The 21,771-nt window shown below is 36.1% G+C and overlaps 1 protein-coding gene across 1 annotated transcript in view; it reads left to right on the plus strand.

Annotated features, from left to right (window-relative positions):
• Window positions 1-21,771, plus strand: part of LOC144977790 (uncharacterized) — a 30,479-nt gene that overhangs the window by 5,597 nt on the left and 3,111 nt on the right. The window contains exons 2-11 of the mRNA XM_078923186.1: window positions 6,311-6,369; window positions 7,865-8,015; window positions 12,984-13,108; window positions 13,897-14,083; window positions 14,373-14,497; window positions 16,358-16,478; window positions 17,418-17,545; window positions 18,478-18,589; window positions 19,142-19,263; window positions 19,840-20,012. Coding sequence (XP_078779312.1) covers window positions 6,345-6,369; window positions 7,865-8,015; window positions 12,984-13,108; window positions 13,897-14,083; window positions 14,373-14,497; window positions 16,358-16,478; window positions 17,418-17,545; window positions 18,478-18,589; window positions 19,142-19,263; window positions 19,840-20,012 — 1,269 coding nt within the window. The 5' untranslated portion in view covers window positions 6,311-6,344. The remainder of the gene's footprint in view (window positions 1-6,310; window positions 6,370-7,864; window positions 8,016-12,983; window positions 13,109-13,896; window positions 14,084-14,372; window positions 14,498-16,357; window positions 16,479-17,417; window positions 17,546-18,477; window positions 18,590-19,141; window positions 19,264-19,839; window positions 20,013-21,771) is intronic.

Here is a 21,771-nt window from a genome sequence, read left to right on the forward strand (position 1 = left end):
ATTTGGGCAGAAAACTCGTCCTGACAGAGATAACGCTGTTTACGGTCATGTAATCATTTTACAACAGAGTGTAACAGTGGGAGAATGTGAGTAAAGAGCCTTTTCCAAGGACTCAAGTATGCGCCGTTCGGATGGGGACTCTCTGATCCTAAGGCGAGTGCTATACCACTTGACTACACAATTGATTTGTTAAAACCATTTTATCATTTGTTTTTTGTTTGTTTTTTTTGTTTGTTTTTTGTTTGTTTGTTTCATTTTCCTCTGAATCGATCCATTTAGCATAGATAGATACAATCATACAAGCCAATGGTCGATTAAATAAAATGGTGAAATATCTCCTGAAACCGGTATCCTGCTGGGGTAAGCCAGATGTCAAACAGGAAACTTGAAATTAAAAGTTAAAGAACTAGGAAATTTTAATTTTTGTAGGTTGAAGAAATTAAGTTAACTCACTCCATCCTAGAGATTTTTGCTTCTTTTCAAAAATGGGAAAAAATGTATTAAAGATGAGCATGTGCATAGATAGATTTACTCAACTATCATTAACATGTAAAAATTGAAAAAACAAATTAGCTTTGAAACTACGCCTATAATTTGTCTCAGAAAAATGTAATAAATAGGCATGGGGTAAAAGTAACCCGGGTAAAGTCGGCGTTAGGGTTGTGAATTAATTCTATAGAAACAATACATAAAATAAAAGTCTCATATTTTTACTATTGATGGTATGAATTTAGCTGAAAAACTTACAACATCCGCCAGCCGGATATAACGTACACTATATGTAATTTTGAACGTTTATAGTCTGATTGATACAATTTAGGAAATAGTAATCATAAAACTGGCTGTCTAAAACCAATAACAAAGAGCTGATTGACGTCAAGTTCGTTCCATTTATAAATATAATTTTGTCATCCAAATCGGTCAAGTCCAAGTTTTGATGCTATGGGACAAAATCTTGAAAGAAACTAATGGATTTTTTGGACATGGAGAGAAAGCACTATAATTAACACAGACGAACCATTAATGCGTGTCCACATAGAAACAATTAGTGTTGTAGGAAAGACAAGTCAAAAAATGAGTTACTTCAACATGGAGGGCAGTAGTTCCTAATCTATCGTACATGATATTATGTTAGACCTAAATATATAATTTTGCTATTTTCACCTTCATTTTGACACAATCAGTGAAAAGTTGCCAGTTTAGCGCTTTTAATGCCAATTTCTAAAAACTGTGATTGAAAATAATCATTTGCTTATTCAATGGATCCACTGACAATGCAATTAGACTTTAATGTTTTTATGGGAGTTGTTTTATGCGACATGCCATGACTTGGGAGATTAAAAAAGGGATGAATTCTTAACAAAAGTCTAGGGGTCTCTAATACAATTTCTTTAATTAATCCTCGAGGAAAATTTTACATTAGATGTTTTCGTGAGAAAACACCGTTAAACCTGACATGTCAACCTCAACGTGGGAGCCCAGAGTGACTAGTAGGGGTTACATTCACACCCACACCCACCCACATGCGCGCGAACACACACACACACACACACACACACACACATATATATATATTATATATATCATACATACATACATATATAATATATATATATATATATATATATAATATATATATATATATATATATATACACACACTCTCGTGTGTGTGTCTATATGGGATGTCATATAATCTTTTAAAATATCTTTATATTTCATTTTTTTTTTTGGCACTAACACGTCCAAAAGTCTTAAAGTTTCGTGTAAGTCTTATAAATAAACTTATGATATATTATATAAATAGTGTAGCTGTATAGAGTGGCAATGTTACATACCTTAAGCCAACTATCATTTATTTTCTTTGACGGTGAAAAAAGAACTGTCAAGCTCGTTCACGAAATTGTAGTGCAACATCGTGCGTTGCAGAATTAAAAATAGATTAACCTTTGTGAGGTTATTTCTTGCTCATTAATTGCAAGATTATTTTTATTAAGTAGCGACAACGTGTTTTCAGATTGTGAAGGCAATAAAAAGGAATGGAATACACTATAAAACCTGCGCAAAAAAAAAACGTTTAAACATCGCGATGGTGTAGGCCTTTATCACACACACACACAAGCACATACACACACACACACACACACGCATACAAACACGCACATGAATATTTTTTTTTAAATTGAGATTTTATAAACGTGCTCATAGCGCTTTACAAAAGGTCCCTGGCAGGGCAAACACAGTTGTTAGCCTTGGTCCCTGGCCAACATCAACATTTAACATTTAGGACGAGACATGGTGCTTGTTAGGCGATATTACATTTTTTTTTTCGGACAGAGATAACGCTGTTAACGGCCAGGTACTCATTTTACACCTGAGAACGGTGAGAGAATGTGAGTAAAGAGCCTTCTCCAATGACTCAACTATGCGCCGAGCGAGGCTCGAACCCAGGACCTTCCGATCCGAAAGCGAGTGCCATACCTCGAGACCACATAGCCGCACACCAATACACACATATATAATTAGTGCACGGGCTATCGTTCGGAGCAGTTGTTTGACCAAGGGTCTAGATAATCAGAACAATACTGTTCAAGTTTTGTAAAAAAAAAGTAAAAAACAAAAATGAATATAACAGCTTCAAAATAGAATGAAATACCAATACGGTACGTTTCGGGATCAAAACCCGTCTTCAGCCAACAACAAAAACAATGAAAACGTAAATATGTTTTATTTATGCTTTCATTGGTGTTTTTGTTGTTGTTGTTGGCTGAAGAAAATTTTGAGCGCGAAACGTTTTTTTCTTTTTTGAAGCTGTTACAGTCTTTTTTTAAATTTATTACCGTATACAGTCCATAGCTACTAGCAGATTAGTATTGCTTCAAGTATTGAATTTGACCGACATCGGGAAATACATTGACCAATGAGTGAAACATAAGGTGCAAAAATGTGTTTGCTCGATACCAATCAGTTCCAGATCTTGGTCAAAATTCTTATCATGGGAATTGATGATGATGATGATGATGATGATGATGATGATGATGATGATGATGATGATAATGATATTGATGATGATGGTGACTCTGCTAATGGTGATGATGATAAAGATGGTGATTACGATATGATTATGATATTTAGTTACACCCTCCCCTTCCCCTTCCTTTACAGCCCCCCCCCCCCCCCCCCCAACAACAAAAACTTGGATTTTTAAATAGAGCAATATTCACTAAACGTGCTCAAAGCCCTTTACAAAGGGGGTCGCAAGTCAACAGCAAAACTTACCACGTCTGACATCACGCTATACAATATTATGGGTTTTTTTTGTGTGTGGCAGAGACAACGCTGTTACTGGTGAAGTACTCATACACAGTGGCGGTTCGAGCCCTTCATAAGTGGTCGGGCAAAAAAGAATGAAAAAGAAATTTAAGAAAAGAAGAAAAAAAAGTCATAAAAATAAATAAATAAATAAATAAATATAAAGGATAAAAATAGTAAAAGGAAGAAGAAAAATAAAGAGAAATGAATAGATAAATGAATAAATAAAGGAATTAATAAAGAAAGGGATAAATTAAAAAAAATTATAAATATCTTTTTAAAATAAACTCGAGCTTTTATATGGCGTAATATCCACCACACGTGCTCAATGCGCTTTATAAGGGACCCATGGCCAACAGCAACTCTTAACATGTAGCACGTGAAATGACGCATGTTGGGCGATATTATGAATTTCTCGGACAGAGCCAACGCTGTTAACAGCCAGGTACTCATTCTAAACATGAATACTTTGAGAGAATGTGAGTGAACTTTGCGCCACCCAGAATGGTCTGATAGCGAGTGTCATACCACGAGACTACAAACCCGCACGTTCAACATCCGTATTATCTCCATGGACTGACAAGAATCAAGACTTACCATGTATGACGTCAAAGAAATGTGACATATCCTATAAATAATCTTTTCTTCCAAAACACGGGAGTTTTGAAAGTTTTTTTTTTTTTTTAAGCGTTTAGTTTATTTTTAGGTTCATTGAAGGTATGCATGAATGCAAAGAACGCGCGCAGTCATGAAGACTGTCGTTACTTGTCACGTTTTAAAAGTTGCTGATGAGATAGATTATAATATGGTTGATGTGTTGTAGCGATTATCATAAATCAGAGAGGAGCACTTACTACGTATCAGACATGTCGATACCAACTATAAACTATAAAGTAAAGTACGTAGTCAGACTTACTTACACCCTCTCGTGATTTTATTTAACATTGAATAATGTTAATGTTGCTGCTCGAAGCTCGAAGAAATAAATAACAATGTGAAATTGAATGTAAGCTTCAATTTAATTACAAAAACAGATCAAGTGAACGTTTCGGGTTTCCCCTTTATCAACATAACAGGATGAATGAAACACCACAGATGAATGAGATGATGTGGTAGTCAAGGGGAAACCCGAAACGTTCATTTGATTTGTTTTTGTAATTAAATTGAAGCTTACATTCAAGTTCACATTATTATTTATTTAGCATTGAATTAACACACTAATGATTTTTTTAAAAACACGAGTTGTTCTTAACCGCTGCCCTAGATGTGTTCGAGTTCCACACTTACAGGTACAGAATAATTTTAGCGATAACCTTGGCTAGCAAACGCTTCGAATCTTCAAACGATACCAAGTTAGTGAAAATATACAGCGTTACAGGGTTAGCGTGGAATTGAGGTGGGTGAGCGAGAATTGAAAAATTAGGCATCTTATTTTGAGACTTTTTTTTTTAGAAATAGTCTGTCTTCAACGCCGCCCAAGAAGTCTAGAATTATCTAAAATTAGTACAGATTTTAAAAATAAAATAGTGTCGACTGCCAATCGCTTTCTTAATCTATTCAGTGCCTGGTGATGAAGTGATGCAAGCTTGTCATTCGCCGCTAATTCGCTGCTTTGATCTAATTTAGAATTTTCACAGTGAGATTTTACCAAATTATGATCAGGGTAATCTGTTGCTCAGCTCAATATTGCCATAATTATTTTTCACCGTTATACTGTACAGAAAACTATTTTAAAGTCATACAAGAAACTATTTTAAAGCTGGAAATATGTGTTCTTTTTGTCTTAAACGAGAGCTAGGAATTGGAGCTCACAGATTATTAAATAATTCGAGTAACGGTTTCCTTCGTATCCCTGCGTTTGCAAACAAAAAAGAATCATAATACGCTAATGTTATCAAACCCGTCTCTATTCATTGCCAAACATTGATTTGGTATCTAATTGATGCGTTTTATTTTTAAACTTGTGTTTGATTTGAACTTTTTTGCATTATTCACGAATTGTTGAGGTGTTAGGGAGATGAAAGTAGGCTTTTAGAAATCGAAATCGAAATGCGATTGCTACATTTTTCAAGTCATTTTTGTGTTTTATCGTGTAACATGCAAGCTATTGATACTGTTTCATTGATGATTTGGTGACATTCGAAGAAAACATTCTTGTCAAAAAAGATAAATATGTTTTTCACATCTTTCCACTATGTTTGCTAGGAGTAGCGTTTCTGAATAATTTTCAAACCTCAAACGAATTACACGATTTTACTGGATAACACAATCAACTCACTATTGTCGAGTTTCATACGAGGTTACGTGCTCGAATTCCTTTCTTGACACTTTGTCTTTTTGCTTTTGAGAGAACTTCTTACCCCCCCCCCCCCTCCCCCTATATTGTCGATATCATGCGGTTCTAAGGTTTGTTGTGTAACACTCTCCTCCGATTACTTTTCAACACATTTATTAATAGAATCAATGACGTTGACGCCACAAGAGATTTTTTATTGTCATTAAAGACTAGCGGTTAGTTAGGGGGGGGGGCGTTGAAACTTCACTAACAGACTATAAACTTACACATAGTTTTGATGGTTGGTACGCGTAATCTGGCGGACGGAAAAGGTGAGTACTTTACATAATGGCATAGCAACGATAAAAGTTTAACGCTACAATAAGAATAGTTTTGTTTGATTGTACAATTGATTGGGTGGACAGTCTATTATATTGTACTTAACCGCATTGATGTTAATGCGCTTCGCCAACAAAACCCCCCAAAAAACTCACATTCAGCAGCTGAATATAAAGTACCCACTTACAAAATTGTGTGTAACCTGACCGTTTATAGATTGTTTGATAGAATTTAGTGAGAATTACTCATCAAAATGGTTCGCTTCATTCCTGCTATTGGTTAAAACATTGAGATATATTCTGCAGATCCTGCATAAAGAATCACAGTCTGCCAATTTTGTCGAATAAATTTTATTCTCTATTATTTCTTTTTTTTTCTCCAACAGATATCCAGTCTATACACTTTATATACAATCAAACATGGCATTGAAGATCGGTATTACAGGTCAGTAAAATATAATTAATCGGTTAACTACCGTTTGGAAAAAATGAAGTCCCAGGTTTGAGAGTTTTTGCCAAGATGAGGGTCATTTAAATCGACCGATATTTGGAGAGCGAGTTTTCTGGCCAAATAATTAAATACACATTTTTCTAGCTTACGACAGTTAACTGGTTAATTATAATATAAAATGGATTCAAAGGAACCATCAGACAATGGTATTCTGTTTGGTTGAAGCCGGTGTGTACTTATATGCAGGTATGACGACCCAAATATTCATGGGCTCATTATTGTGATGGAAATACTATCAAACCAACGCAACGTATTGTCCATTACAACAATGTTAAATGAAACAGATAATTGATTTCCGTAATGGGACCTGCAAGTAAGTGCACGTCGGTTGAAGTTGTTCCTGAAAATAGAAATTTAAACCTCAGTCATATTTAGACAAATACATTCGTTGTGGAGAGGAAATTTATATTATTATAGTTTTTAAAAAATGATATTTAATTTTTCTAATTGTTTTAATTTTGACATGAAACTCAAGTTTTTTTGTTCATGCAATGCCAGAATAAGGCTGTGGATCGCATATTACGATGTCTGATATCCAAACACAAAGTGTGGACGTCTTTGCTATTGTTATCGTGGAAAATGTATTCTGTTTGCTTGACTGTTTTTCTATTTCCACAATGAGACCATGAAATTTTATTGATGTCTATTTTAACTTTAAATTATCACAAACACCCGAGTTATCAGACTCCTGAACAAGAACACGTAAAGAAAACGTGCGCCTAAAATGAATTTGCGATTTTGCATTCAATCTCTTGCATGGGTGTTTGAATTAAACTGACAATAATTGATCAATACGTATTATCTTCATTTTAGATGAACCACCGTAATAAGTCCTTTGAGGGTGTAATACACACATAAACTTAAAAGAAAAGTTAAATTCTAAAGTCATTATTTACAGTTCTCACATGGACAAAAATATTGTAATGGCAAAACATTAACCTAAATTTGCTCAAAGCCCCCAGAAAGGGCCAAAGTGAACAAAACCGCTAAACATATAAGACGAGTCATGATGACTGTCAGGCGCAATTAATTTTTTTAAAAATTTCGACACGCAACGTATTTACCGACAAGCGCTTTTTTAACAAGTGACTGCGATGATAGAAGGTGATTAACATGGAACTTTTTGGAATTTCCAACCAATTACTCCAAAAGTATAAATCATTTTTAGAATGCAATTGACAGGGGCTCGATAACTTTAATTATGAATTTGAGGAATTCGTTTTTAATCGATATATTTTCTTTTGCTACGATGTAAATGATGGGCATAGTTATGATCATGTCTGGAATTTTTTAACTTGAACCTTTCTTTTTTTCAAGGGTTTTTTAAAGGCCTTTGACCTAAAAAAATCCTTATCATGATATGTTATTCTTAACTCCGCTTTGATCTACTTTGTTTAATATTTATTATACTGTAATTATCTTTCCCTAGAGCTGGTCCTCCTCTGCCTCCTGATTCCTGGAACTTTGTCCTGCTACAGTTCCTGCATCACCAAATTCAGTGCCGAGATGGACAAGGCAAGAAATACAATGTCTGCAAACGTAGGGAACACATCCCAAAACATGAACAACATTTTTTGCAGGTAAGAACGTATTTTAGGAATGCATTTCAAACTTACCACCTGTAGACGTGACCACGATATTCCTGCAAGGCACAATTGATTAATCCACCGCCTCAGATCTGTTTTATTTATTTATTTACTTGTTTACTTATTTATTTATTTATTTATTTAATCATTTATTTATTTATCTATTTTTCCAATGATGAGAGTGATGAAATGCAAGGATTGTGTAATCTGTGCAAGTTCCCTAGAAAACAATATGCATGAAACTGTGTGAGGTGAGATGAATAAAAAGTCTTCTGACGACACTGTAAGAATCTATCAACAAAGATCGAGTACGTTGCGAAGATGAACACACAATAATTGATAAACCACACATAACATGTTTAAAGGTTTCTGGAACAAAACGCCAACAATGGACAGACTACCTTCCCCCAGAATTTTACCATGCACGTGCCCAGAATTGTGTCGCACTGGTGGGCTAGATTCATTGAGGACAAACGTTTTTAGTTAAATTACTTCTTTAAACGTCTTCATGGTCTCAACCTTGCTCCTATCTCCATTTACACAAACAAACGATTTTTGATTTTGTACCAAAAAATGAAATTTAATCGATCTTTTTTATAGAGCAATATCCACTAAACGTGCTCAAAGCGCTTTACAACGAGTATCTGTCCAACAGTAACATTTAACCTCTAGGACAAGACAGGACGCCTGTAAGGCGATATTATAATCTTTTCGGACAGAGACAACGCTGTTAACGGCCATGGACTGATTTTACATCTGAGTACTGTGAGAGAATGTGAATAAAGACCCTTTTCCAACTATGCGCCGAGCGAGGCTCAAACCTAGGACCTTCCGATCCGAAAGCGAGTGTTATACCACAAGACCACATAGCCGCACCAAAGAGTGTCACTGTTTGCACTGTTGCACCCAAAGCGCATCACAAATGGCCATTTAGGGCAGTATTTATTTTTGGTCCGGTGCAAAACATATGACCTGTTCACAAAGTATGTGTCGATTGGAACATGGTGTGGAAAGCACCCTCACCAAGGACGCAACACAAAGGCTACAAAAAGAGGTTTGTGTGTTCATGTCACCTATCGGTCATCTGTCGGTTGTCAAATGGCGTTCACAGCATATCGAGACCTGTATATATCACAAAGGTGAATAGCCTCTTGACTGGTGGTATATATATATATCTATATATATATATATATATATATATATATATATATATATATATATATATATATATATATAAAAGAAAAAGCCAAATGCAATTTTTAGGGCACCTAAATCGACATAAATGTATTGGCCATCTTGCTCTCACAGGAAAGATAGAAGGTAAAAATAGTAAAGGTAGACCAAAAAAAAACATATTTGAATAGTTTGAACAGCTGGGTGACAAAAGAAGAGAAGAGTAATATTAGTTTTCTGAGGTTATCTGATCAGAGAGATGAATGGCGTACCATGATCACCGATGTCTGGCACAGACTTGGTACTTGAAGAAGAGTATATATATATATATATATATATATATATATATATATATATATATCTATATTGTGTGTGTGTGTGTGTGTGTGTGTGTGTGTGTGTGTGTGACGGACTGCCCAATGGCTCATAACGTTAATTTTGCCTCTGCAACTGTTAATTGTGATTGCAGGTTAATCAGTTTAATTCTCTTGAGAGAGTTGCCAAATAACCCCCCACCCCCCCCCCCCCCCCCCCTAAAAAAAAACACAAAACAAAAAAACAAAAAAAAAAAACCAAAAAGAAAAAAACCAAAAAAAAAACAACCACCAACAACAACAAAAAACAAAAAAAAACCCAAAAAAAACAAACAAAAAAAAACAATAACAAAACACAGGTGATTGAAGGGAATAGATAGGTTTGTTACAACAGATGCACTAAATGGCACAACTTGAATTACATAATATATAACGGGATTTTTGATGATTTTTCGACCTGTGTAACCATTACTGGTTGTGATATGATACGGGTCTCCATGTGTCTGTTGTGGAAATATTTTGACAAGATAATATGATAATATCCATGATAATACATGACATGATAATACCCGGATGACCCGGGTTCGAGCCCCACTTCAGGCACTTTCGTTTTTTTCCTTGAGCAAGATTATTAACCCCCAATTTGCTCACTTGGACAACATGGGTGATTCCTGTTAACATCGGACATCTTGTATGATGAGTTATCTATATTCCTTCGTGGAATGCCTAGGCGCCGGTATCTTATGATGTCTTGGCGCAAAAGGCATAATAATTTTTTTTTAATTTAATAACATGATATTTGGTGGGTTTGCAACCTGTGTAACCATTACTGGTATTGGGTGCGGCTATGTGGTCTAGTGGTATGACACTCGCTTTCGGATCGGAAGGTCCTGGGTTCGAGCCTCGCTCGGCGCATAGTTGAGTCCTTGGAAAAGGCTCTTTACTGACATTCTCTCACCGTACTCAGGTGTAAAATGAGTACCTGGCCGCTTACAGCGTTGTCTCTGTGCTAAAAATTGTAATATCGCCTAACAGGCGTCGTGTCCCGTCCTATATGTTAAATGTTGCTGTTGACCAGGGACCCCTTGTAAAGCGCTTTGAGCACATTTAGTGGATATTGCGTTATATAAAAGCTCAATTAAAAAAAAAATATATATATATATATGATACGGGGCTCCATGTATCTGTTGTGGAAATATCTTGACAAGATTTGCTCTAGATTGATTAGGCCGAAAAATGTAGGTTGGTCTAATGAGAAGACAGGTGAACAGAGCGACAACAGTAGCAAAACTTTCATAGTTGTAGTTGACAAAGATACACAAGACGCGTCTATGTGTCTTAATGTAACTGTTGCTGCATGAATCTCGCAGAAACAAATTAATATCACTAGTCAAACTAAACAATAATAATAATAATAATAATAATAATAATAATAATAATAATAATAATAATAATAATAATAATAATAATAATAATAATAATAATAATAATAGATCTTTATTGTCCATAAATATGGCAATTTGTCATTTAGTTACACTTGTTCTAACGTTATATGATAACTATAACATTGAACATATACTTCACTCCTACTTATTCTCTCTCTCTCTCTCTCTCTCTCTCTCTCTCTCTCTCTCTCTCTCTCTCTTCCTCTCTTTCTTTCACGCGTGCGATATACACAACATAAACATATTCATTTCATTTTCAATTCGTTACATTTTTGGCAATTCAACACCAAATATTATCATTATCAATTGGTCACTTAATCTAACATTAAATAAATTAATCAGTTAATCAGTCAACGAATCAATCCTTGGTTTTGCTGTACCATATGAAATATTCAAATTTTTTATTGCTGATGGAACGAACGTTGATTTATACTTGTTAGTCCTACATTCAATCTGACAAAACCTTCTCCCAGATGGTAAAATACTAAATTCATGGTATAAAATAATTTTTATTCTTGGTAATTGAGAATGCTTTCCTTTCTATTGCTTTCCCATGAATTCTTTCCACTCCATCAAGAGGATGGTTTATTATTTTTGATGCTTCAATTCAATCAACTAAGGCAGGTGATATGGATGTTTTAGGTTTCCCCTTTGTCAACAAAAGACTTACGATTTTCATTCATCTTGTTTTGTTGACAAAGGGGAAACTCGAAACGTCCATATCATATGCCGTTGTAAATTAAATTGAAGACGATTGTTAGTTATCTCCTTTTCCTAGGGAATGCCAAGCAAAATGATTCATATAAAAGAAATTTTGTGAAATAGCAATGTGTGAAAATTTAGTCGGTGTGCTCGCTAAACAAATAGTATATTATAAAGCCATATCTTACAACCTAGGTACTCAATTAGTGCTGTGTAGATAGAATGGACTGAACTGGACTGGACTCCCTTCATTCATTCCTTCAGAATTGAGAAAATCCTGGATTCCGTGCAGTTCTGCGTCTCAAAATAACAATTTTAAAATATTGAGCTTTTTTATAGCGCAATATCCACTAAACTTGCTCAAAGCACTTTTCAAGGGATCCCTGGCCAACAGCAACATTTAACATGTAGGACGGGACATGACGCATTACATTTTTTTCGGACTGAGACAACGCTGTTAACGGCCAGGTACTCATTTTACACCTGCCTACGGTGAGAAAATGTGAGTGAAGAGCCTTCTCCAAGGACTCAACAATGCGCCGAGCCAGGCTCGAACCCAGGACCTTCCTATCCGAAAGCGAGTGTCATACCACAAGACCACGTAGCCGCACAGGGGTTAACCTCAAGTAAAGAACTTGAGTATTTATATAGCGGAATATCCGCATGAGGGACATGACGTTTAAGCAATATGCCAATTTGTTTTGGATAGAGATAGCACTGGTAACTGCCAGGTACTCATTTTACAACTGAGTGCGGTCAGAAAATGTGAGTAAAAAGCCTTTTCCAAGGACTCAACTATGCGCCGCTCAGAGCGGGACACGAACTAACTGCGGACCTTCCGATCCGAAAGCGAGTGCCCTGCCACTAAACCACATAGCAGCACAAATAAAGGTAATGTTTCAAATGGGGTCAAACTCCGCTCTCCCAGGTGCAAGTGCTATGCCCGACCCATTTGCCCATCTAGTGTTCCACCGACTGAGATATGTCCTTCAGACCCATTATGCCATTGGGACCGGATTTTATCAAAGTGTCTGTAGCATAACACAGACAGTGGAAATTGTTTGCTACCATTTGGATAGAACGCTAGCCTATCGCAAAGTACTTTTCGACAGATTTTTACAGACCCGGCTACCCAATCACTGTTGGATGAGGGAGTGGGATCGAGCTCGTTTCTTTTGTGTTTGAAGCAAGTGATCTACCAACTGAGTTGTCTGGACCCCCACGCCCCCCCCCCCCCCCCCCCCCTTTATTTTTAAAAAACCAATTGAGCTACAAGGTCCGTAATCTAGTGTGCAGAAACGTCATTAACTTTGGAATATTCTTTTCAGGGCAATGTCTAACCAGATAGATTGTCTGCAGGCCTCTTTGTCCAGTTGTCCACCACAACAACAGACATTGGTACAGAACATGTTGTCTGTTTTTATACGACCTGACTATCAACGGACATGTTTGGGTGAGTAATTGTTTTCATCATCATCATCATCATCATCATCATCATCATCATCATCATCATTATCATCATCACTCTCCTCATCATTACCTAAACTTTAATTTTAATTTTAGAAATCAAGCAAAGAGCAGTTCTAACAAAACTTTCCAGAAAATTTAATTAAGCTTTGTAAATTGACTACATGTAACTCAAGCCCTATGCCGAATAGTCTACTGGAAAGGGTTAACAAAAAGAAAAGAAAAAAAAGCAGAAAAAAGAAAATAACCAGAAAATAATAAAGTAAGAGTAAAGACGAATATAGCAAAATAACAGAAAAAAAACTAATAAAGAATCAAAACAGAAAAATAATTAGACCTCACTGCCTTCAAATCAATAGCGACGGATATCCTAACTTCTACGCTATCGTCTCACCAAAATCGTTTTATTTCTTTGGCAACATTAGAAGGCAGACAAAACTTTTAAGATGTTTGGGATGTGCGGCTATGTGGTCTAGTGGTAAGGCACTCGCTTTCGGATCGGAAGCCCCTGGGTTCGAGCCTCGCTCGGCGCATAGTTGAGTCCTTGGAAAAGGCTCTTTACTCACATTCTCTCACCGTACTCAGTTGTAAAATGAGTACCTGCCGTTAACAGCGATGTCTTTGTCCGAAAAATTGTAATATCGCCTAACAGGCGTCATGTCCCGTCCTACATGTTAAATGTTGTTGTTGACCAGGGACCCCTTGTAAAGCGCTTTGAGCACATTTAGTGAATATTGCGCGATATAAAACTCAATTTTATTTTATTTAAAACAGGTCGAGGCACGACAGGAACACCAACCAGCGTTATCAGTCCAACAGTACTGACGCCACAATCCAACGGGATGATGTCCAACCCACAGGTCGTACTGTTCTGTAGCCAAAAGGTCAAGGCCTGTCAGACACGGTTCAATCAAACTTTCACGTCATATATGGCAACTTATAACGTCTCGGGGATATGTCAGTGAGTTAAAACCACCACTATGCTATAATATTGATTTTTTTTTTACGTTTTAGGTAAATAATCACTCTCACTTCCCATCAAACCAATACTACCAAGATACAAATTACGTATAACCTTTCCCAGAGAAGCTGATGAAAACAAGATAATATATTATTCAATAATTCTTCCAACCATTAAATACAGATGGCTTTTTGTTTTAGAATAATATGTCAAAAAAATGACCTTTCTTTTCATAATCTAAGCTAGATAATACAATTTTAGATTATTGACTTTTAAAATCTTTTACCAGGACGTTGAAGCAGTTCACGGGCTGCCTGATGACGCTTATAACATCTCAATGCTCCTCGTTGGTGACTCAGTCCAGGGCAATGGTAGTCAGCATGCAGGAACAATATGGCAGTATGTGCTCATCCGGTAAGTACTAAGTCCTTCAGAGCCAAAAATCACACAGACCGCGGTTTATTTAGGTTCGTGGTAGAGTGGACCAGATGTTGAAATGAATATGAGGATTTAAAGGTAAAAGGATCATGCATATGAAATATCTCCATTTTATTGGCTCATTTAGGTACCTCTAGCTTTGGTTTTACTACTTAATTTGCCTACTACTCCATGTATTTGTGTGTCTGATACGTGTTCTTATCTCCATGCATATGAAATGTTTGATTTTTTTTTTGCTCTTTCAGAAACTTTATTCTTTCTCTTAATTTAACAACTAAATCAAACACTTTCATATTTCTGGCTATTAATTTAATTTTCAGAATCGAAATCTCACTAAAATTTTATCATAATTGAGGCGTTTTGAGGCGGTGGTCCATAAATTGACACACTGCTTGGGATTCTTTTTGCATGGCTTATGTGATTTTGTGGTATGATTCTCGTTTTCTGACATGCAGGTTCTTGGTTGGAGGCTCGACACAACGCTAGGCTGCAGCAAAATTGAGTCTTTTGAAAAGCTCTTTACTTATATATTTCTCTCACCTTGTTCAGTCCATAACAGCGTTGTCTATGTCGTAAAATGATAGTTAGGGCGTCCTAGAGGAGTCATGTCTCGTCTGACATGTTCAGTGCTGCAGTTAGCGTTGGATCCCTTATACTGCGTTTACATAATATTTAGTTAAACATCTTGTACTATGAGTCAGGTGACTATTAGGAGAACATATCTTACTTTAGTAACATAAAGATCGATATATATCGATAATCACTTTCTAAAAGTACTATTTAGGACTAGTTACGTAAAGTTTCTCGTAAAATAAAGATCTTTATTCCACCCCTCATCTTGGAAAAACCTATCATTCATTAGTAAAAATGTAATCGTTGAATAATGTTTTGATCCCGTGGTATAAAATATCTATTCAACGATTGCTGAATATTCTCGCTTAATTTATTCGCTTGAATAAAGTCTGAAAAGACAGCTGATTGGTTATTTAACATAACCTTTTAGTGCGGATGAATACAATTTCAACATTTTTCTTTTTTTTTTTTTTGGCTCAAAGTCAAAGTCCGAAAATCACAGATGCCGAATCGAAGATTTATCCATGCACCTAAAACCATTAAAATTCAACACCAATTACTTATTCTATCTGGCGGCACCTCTTCCCCCGGTCACACACACACACACACACACACACACACACACACACATGCACACATAATAATATAATTATCGGCAAAAGATAAACATCAACCTTCAACGTTATAGTTTTGATCGTCAAATTGATTAGAGGGAGCACAGCTTTCCATCCTATCCATGTGAGAGTAAAAGAAAAAAATCTCCCTCACACATGACTGGAACACAGTTTTAAACTTTAATAAATGCCTCCAAGTTCATTGTGCCTTCATTGGTGTACATCGATAACACACAATTCGGAAAACAAGATTATTAAACATTGAAAGACAAGTCACACAGCTCTAGCACACAATAACAAAAAAATAGCCGGCATATTATGTCTAGGTTAGCAAACGGTTTTCTAGTACCACATTAATTTAGAAAAAATGCCAAACATAATTTACTGGTATTTACTCGTGAGTTATTTGGCGCGATTAAAAAAATAACTCGGTTAATAAATGCAACCCGTGAAAGAATCCTATAAAAATCATTTTAAAAAGTGTTATTTGTACTAGTTAGGTAACGTTTTTCGTAAAATATACTCTAGTTACGTAACGTTTCTCGTAAAATGTATACTAGTTTCGTAACGTTTCTCGTAAAATAAAGTTCGATATTCAAATTAAAATTTCTTAGTTCAACTGTTTATGTAACGTTTGCCGTCCTTGCAGATGCCCAGGCAAGCACTCTGGGGATGCTGGATTGTCTCAACAGAACCATGCAATGCTATGAGAACTTCAACCAGAGCTTTATACCGGCATTGGCTGACTATAATCTTATGATGATGTGCCAGTGAGTAATGGGGACGATCTATGTTATTTTTCCTTGTGCTCAAGTCATTGGTCACGTTGCCAAAATTGCTCATTGGTTATATTGATGCTATGTGTTTAGGTAAAATATTAACAACATCTACCAGTTGAATATAATTTACCAACACACAAAACGATGTAACCTTGAATGTTTATAATCTGATATATTTTAGTGAGAACGAATCATCAAATTAGCTGTCTTAAAAACAATAACAAAGAGCGCAGTGATGTCAATTTCATTCCATCTATTGATCAACATAATAAAATGTGTTGACAATTTTCAAAATATTCAACATACAATGTGCTAATTTGTTCAACTTGGCCCATGGTCATGTTTACAACTTTCATAAACAAAGCAGTATGATTACATTTATTAAGACATATCAATTGTTGGACAGCAGCAAATCATGTGATCGATGACTCGGTGGGACGAAAACTTGAATATAGATCACTCGCATGAGTTACACATAGTTAAACACTCTTGATCGTAGGATATGGTGTTTACACGACTGCAGTATTTTTGTTTAGTGATAATGTTATATTAGTAGTAGAAATGATAAGGATGATGATGAAAATGAAGATGAACATGATGATGATGATGATGATAATGATGATGATGATGATGATGATGATGATGATGATGAGATGATGATGATGATGATAATGAGATGATGATGATAATGATGATGATGATGATGATGATGATGATGATGATGAAATGATGATGATGATGATAATGATGATGATGATGATGATGATGAGGAGGAGGAGGAGGAGGAGGAGGAGGAGGAGGAGGAGGAGGAGGAGGAGCTGGGCGATGTGGATGACGATAGTGATAAGGATGATGATGTTGATGATAATAATAAAAAAAAAATAATATAAATAATAATGATATTTACTTGAAAAATTGTCCTGCGCTCAGGTCTTTAGACAACTATACCCAATGTACCCAAGAAGTCAGCATGACTCAGGAATGTGCCAGTACCGCTGCTAGTTCATTACAAGGCATCGCCACTATGAGAACAAGACACAACATTTACTGTGGAGATGGTACGTACATATCTCATATTTCAGCATAGTATTATTTGTGGCCCAATGTGTGTCAATATCTGGTAATAAGCCGGAATTATCCGAGCGGTGAAAATTTAGTTAAATAAAATCAAAATAATCAAGGAAAGGAACCCTTTTTTCTTTGTTGTTAAAGAAACAAACCTCACTCTCACTGAACCATTGTAAGTAAAGCTTAACACTGAATTTTATCATTGGGTCCATCCAGGTCTGACATCCGAACCCCCTTATTGGCCTAGTTTAAAATTGTTGTAATGGACAATATTTTGCGTCATTTTCTTTTAGATTTCCATTACAACAATGAGCCCACAAGGAATTGGGTTATCAGATGTGCAAATAAGTGCAAGTCGGGTCCATCCCGACATTATATCGTTTTTAGATGATTGCTTCCTTATTGTTTGTCCGACTTTGTAGTCAAAAGTAAGTCGGGCATAATTTAAAACGCATGTAGATGCCTAGATATGTGCAAAACGTATAGATATCTAGATTTGCCGTCGCTATAAGTTCAATAAAAGATTAAGTGGACATTTCAGTTTCTTGCACTTTGTTTAATGCGATTGTGATTGAATAAGTAGTTGATTAAAGAACTGATTTATCTAGATAGATTTTCCTAAACTGTTTCTAGTTTCCTAAACCCAATTTAAAAACGATAAAAAAATAGGAAGAAAAGAGATAAATCAAAAATGATAATAAAAAGAAAAGCGGAAAAACTAAATAAAAAGTTATATTTTTTCTTAATCAACAAAATGTGTCTATCTTGTTATTTATATCATCGTCACCAATGAATTACGTGTTCGGCAATGGCTATACCCAGAGCTCATACAAATTAAGGCCGTGTTTCAATTTTGCTTATCAAAACCGCCATGTAATCCATTTCGTTTTAATACTAATTCTATACCTCTTCACTTTCACAGATTCCGGAAAAAGCACCCAGCAATGTCTTCAAAAATTTCAGGAGTGTTTTGGTCCTTTCAATCAGACATTCTTTCCAGCCTTACATTCAGCCAATCTCACTAGTGTATGCGGGTAAGAACATTATCCAAAGCCATTCGCTTTGTTATTTTTCCTTGGGCAAGATTATTAACCCCCAATTTGCTCACTTTGCCAACATGTGTGAATCCTGTTGACATCAGACATCTTGTTTGATGAATTATCTAGCCTAGGCGACGATATCTTATGATGTCGTGACGGAAAGGCATAAATATTCGTCTCTCTCTCTCTCTTTCTCTCTCTCTCTCTCTCTCTCTCTCTCTCTCTCTCTCTCTCTTCCTCTCTCTCTGATAATCAATTCGTAGTCGTTCAATACCAAAGCATCCAGATTAAGTTTGAAAAATTTAATTGTGAGAAAGCAATTGTGTTAGATAAAAACCTGAAAAAGGGTGTATGGAGCAGTGTAAGATAAATAGGAAAATAAAAAATAAAAAATACAAGAAGTGTGGAAATATTGGTACAAAACTAGGAACTTGACTTGACGAGGAAAGCAAACCAACCTATTTGATACGCGTTGATGATTAAGGCAAAATTGTAAATATAGCGAAATAATTGTGCATTATTCTTTCTTTATACTTCTTTCTCTAGTTCGTTATCTGCGTACACAAGCTGCGTGGGGCGTTCAACGCCCACTTGCTCCCAACAATTAAGAGACATGATACAGTCAGCCCAGGCAATGAGACAACAATACTATCAGAAGTGTCACCCGAGTAAGTATAATATTAAGTCACATTAAAAAGTCAGTAGATAACTGTAAGCAAGATTTTGTTCTACTAACTCACCCCCCCCCCCCCCCAAAAAAAAAAATAAATAAAAATAAATAAAAATAAATAAATAAATAACAAAACAAAGCAATAAAAAGACAAAGAAAAAAACAAAACAAACAAAACAGACAAACAAATCACTAAAGCAAAAACAAAACAAAAAGACAAACAACCAAACAATCCTGCATACACAGCTGTCCAAACAAAACAAACACACACCAAACCAGAAGTAACGAATGGGTAGATATCTATGTCAAACTTAGACACAGCAGAAAAAAAAATATAATAAAGTGAGTAAATGTGACTATTATTTAACGGAACACCACAGCTCTTGGCCTTCGTCAGGAGACAAACAAAAATCCCCCACAAAAATGTATGGTTTACCTGACATTTTTATGTTATTTTGTTTGTCTCCTGACGAAGGCCAAGGGTCGAAACGTTATTTGTTTTGTGTTGTTCCCTTATATATGAGTCACTTTTGTTTTTCTTTCCACTGTGAAACCAAAATGTCTTTCTATACAGGTGTCCTAGAGCTGAGCAAGTGCAGGTCCTTGGGTCACTGTTCACATGCCTTTCTCAAGAGTTTTCCAATCGCAGCTGCTACCCACTCGGGGATTTGCGGAACCATCGGCGATTACTTCCCTTGCGTTGCACAGAGCATCGAGCAGTGCCAGCTGCCCCAATCAGCCACTGAGGTTTGTCATGTTTGGTGACCGATCATCTCAAAGCGGTTATTATTAGCAAGTTAACGAAATCGACGTCGAACGACGAACGGCGAGCAAGAAATCCGGGATCTGTCCTCTTACATCACCAATAACTACTAGTCTAGTAATATTATTACTTGCACCCGACGTCGTGGGGGGACGTAAGATGACAGATCGGGCTTTCTTGCTCGCCGTTCGACGTCGATTTCGTTAACTTGCTAATATGTTGGGATAAACTTGGTACTGGAAAGTTTATTTATAGCAACAAATATCAAACTTGGAGTTAAAATTCTAACCGGCATAGTAGAGAATAAATAAAATTTCTTTCTTTGATTATAAATTAATTTTCCGGGGTCATATCCATCCCGACATAATAACGTTCCAGATGGTGGGTTACATATCTTTCCTCTTTTTTTTTATAGTTGCGTATCTAAGTGACGACCTTTTAATAGGAGGGTACAACAATCGTCAGACAGAATTATTGGAGTGAGACGCCATAGCCCGTGTGTTATTTTTCATTCTCTAAATTTGCTGCCTAAATTAGATGTTTATGGGACAGCCTGGTTCATCGTTATGGTCTTTTCTTCGTCCCGAAAGGTACCAAATTCGACTACTCGTCGAGTTGTGTAGCCTTGAGTAAGTCACCTAACCTTAGCTCACTTTCCGGCGCTCCACTGCGGCTGACGCCGGAGTTATTCCAGTTTTCCCCTGGAATAGTTTCTAAAGAATAATCTCCCTTTAGGGATTAATAAAGGGAATTCATTCATTTACCATAGAAAAAAAGACAAATAAAACGCCCCAAGGCAAACAATAGGGCAGATAAGTCGTGACGTCTCACCTTCCTCTTTTTTGGTTCAAATCTCCTTGGAAGTGTTTAATTAGTCCTCCAGAAGACTAACAATGAAAAGGTTACAAATTGAATAATGAGGTGACATAACTATTTTAATAACAAAATGTATAGACAGATTCTTAAGATGACGGGGCGTAAAAGAGCGAGATGGATAGTCTTTATTGGCGAGCAGCATAAATTTAATTTTGAAATTAAGATGCAATCACTCTGAAACTAGAAGATCAGTTGCGTAATGTATGTATCCAGTCCTCCGAAAGACTGGTTTTACACTTCCAAGTAGATTGTGATCAGTATTTTGATATGACATTTTTTGATCCCTTTTGAGGACTTGTCATATAAAAATACATTTGATATTTTAATTAATTTACATGGCGGTGCACAATTTGATGCAAAGTTAAGTTGCAAGATGTGAATGGAGAATAACTTTTCCTATGTGAATGAAATATTCAGATGTTTGTATCATACGATTTGAGTTACACAGTGTTTTGTGTGTGTGTGTGTGTGTGTGTGTGTGTGTGTGTGTGTGTGTGTGTGTTTTGTACTATTATTCAAACCTGCGGATCTGATGAGCAGCACCACCAAAATCAAGCAGCGATATCAAACGTTGGCATTGCATCAAACGGAATTCTGTCAAACAAATTAAGGAAGGTATCTGATCCGTTATCATGAACTAGAGAACTGAAAGCAATGGAAAGACAGACGTCTGTAAACTTGCAATACATCAAGAAATTCTGCAATGCATTCATTGTCAAGACTGCCGATAGACAAAAGAAAAAGGCAAACACAGACATGGAATTAAAAAACGAGAGTTATCGCTTATCATCTGTCATGCTGTTTCATATGAACGGATTTCAGTTAATTGCTTTGTCAAAAACAAGTAAACAGTCAGCATATGATTTA

The sequence above is a fragment of the Berghia stephanieae genome, chromosome 8, assembly GCF_034508935.2.
Source record: "Berghia stephanieae isolate SIO BIC M18660-M18661 chromosome 8, UCSD_Bste_1.3, whole genome shotgun sequence".
Lineage (NCBI taxonomy): Eukaryota > Metazoa > Mollusca > Gastropoda > Nudibranchia > Aeolidiidae > Berghia > Berghia stephanieae.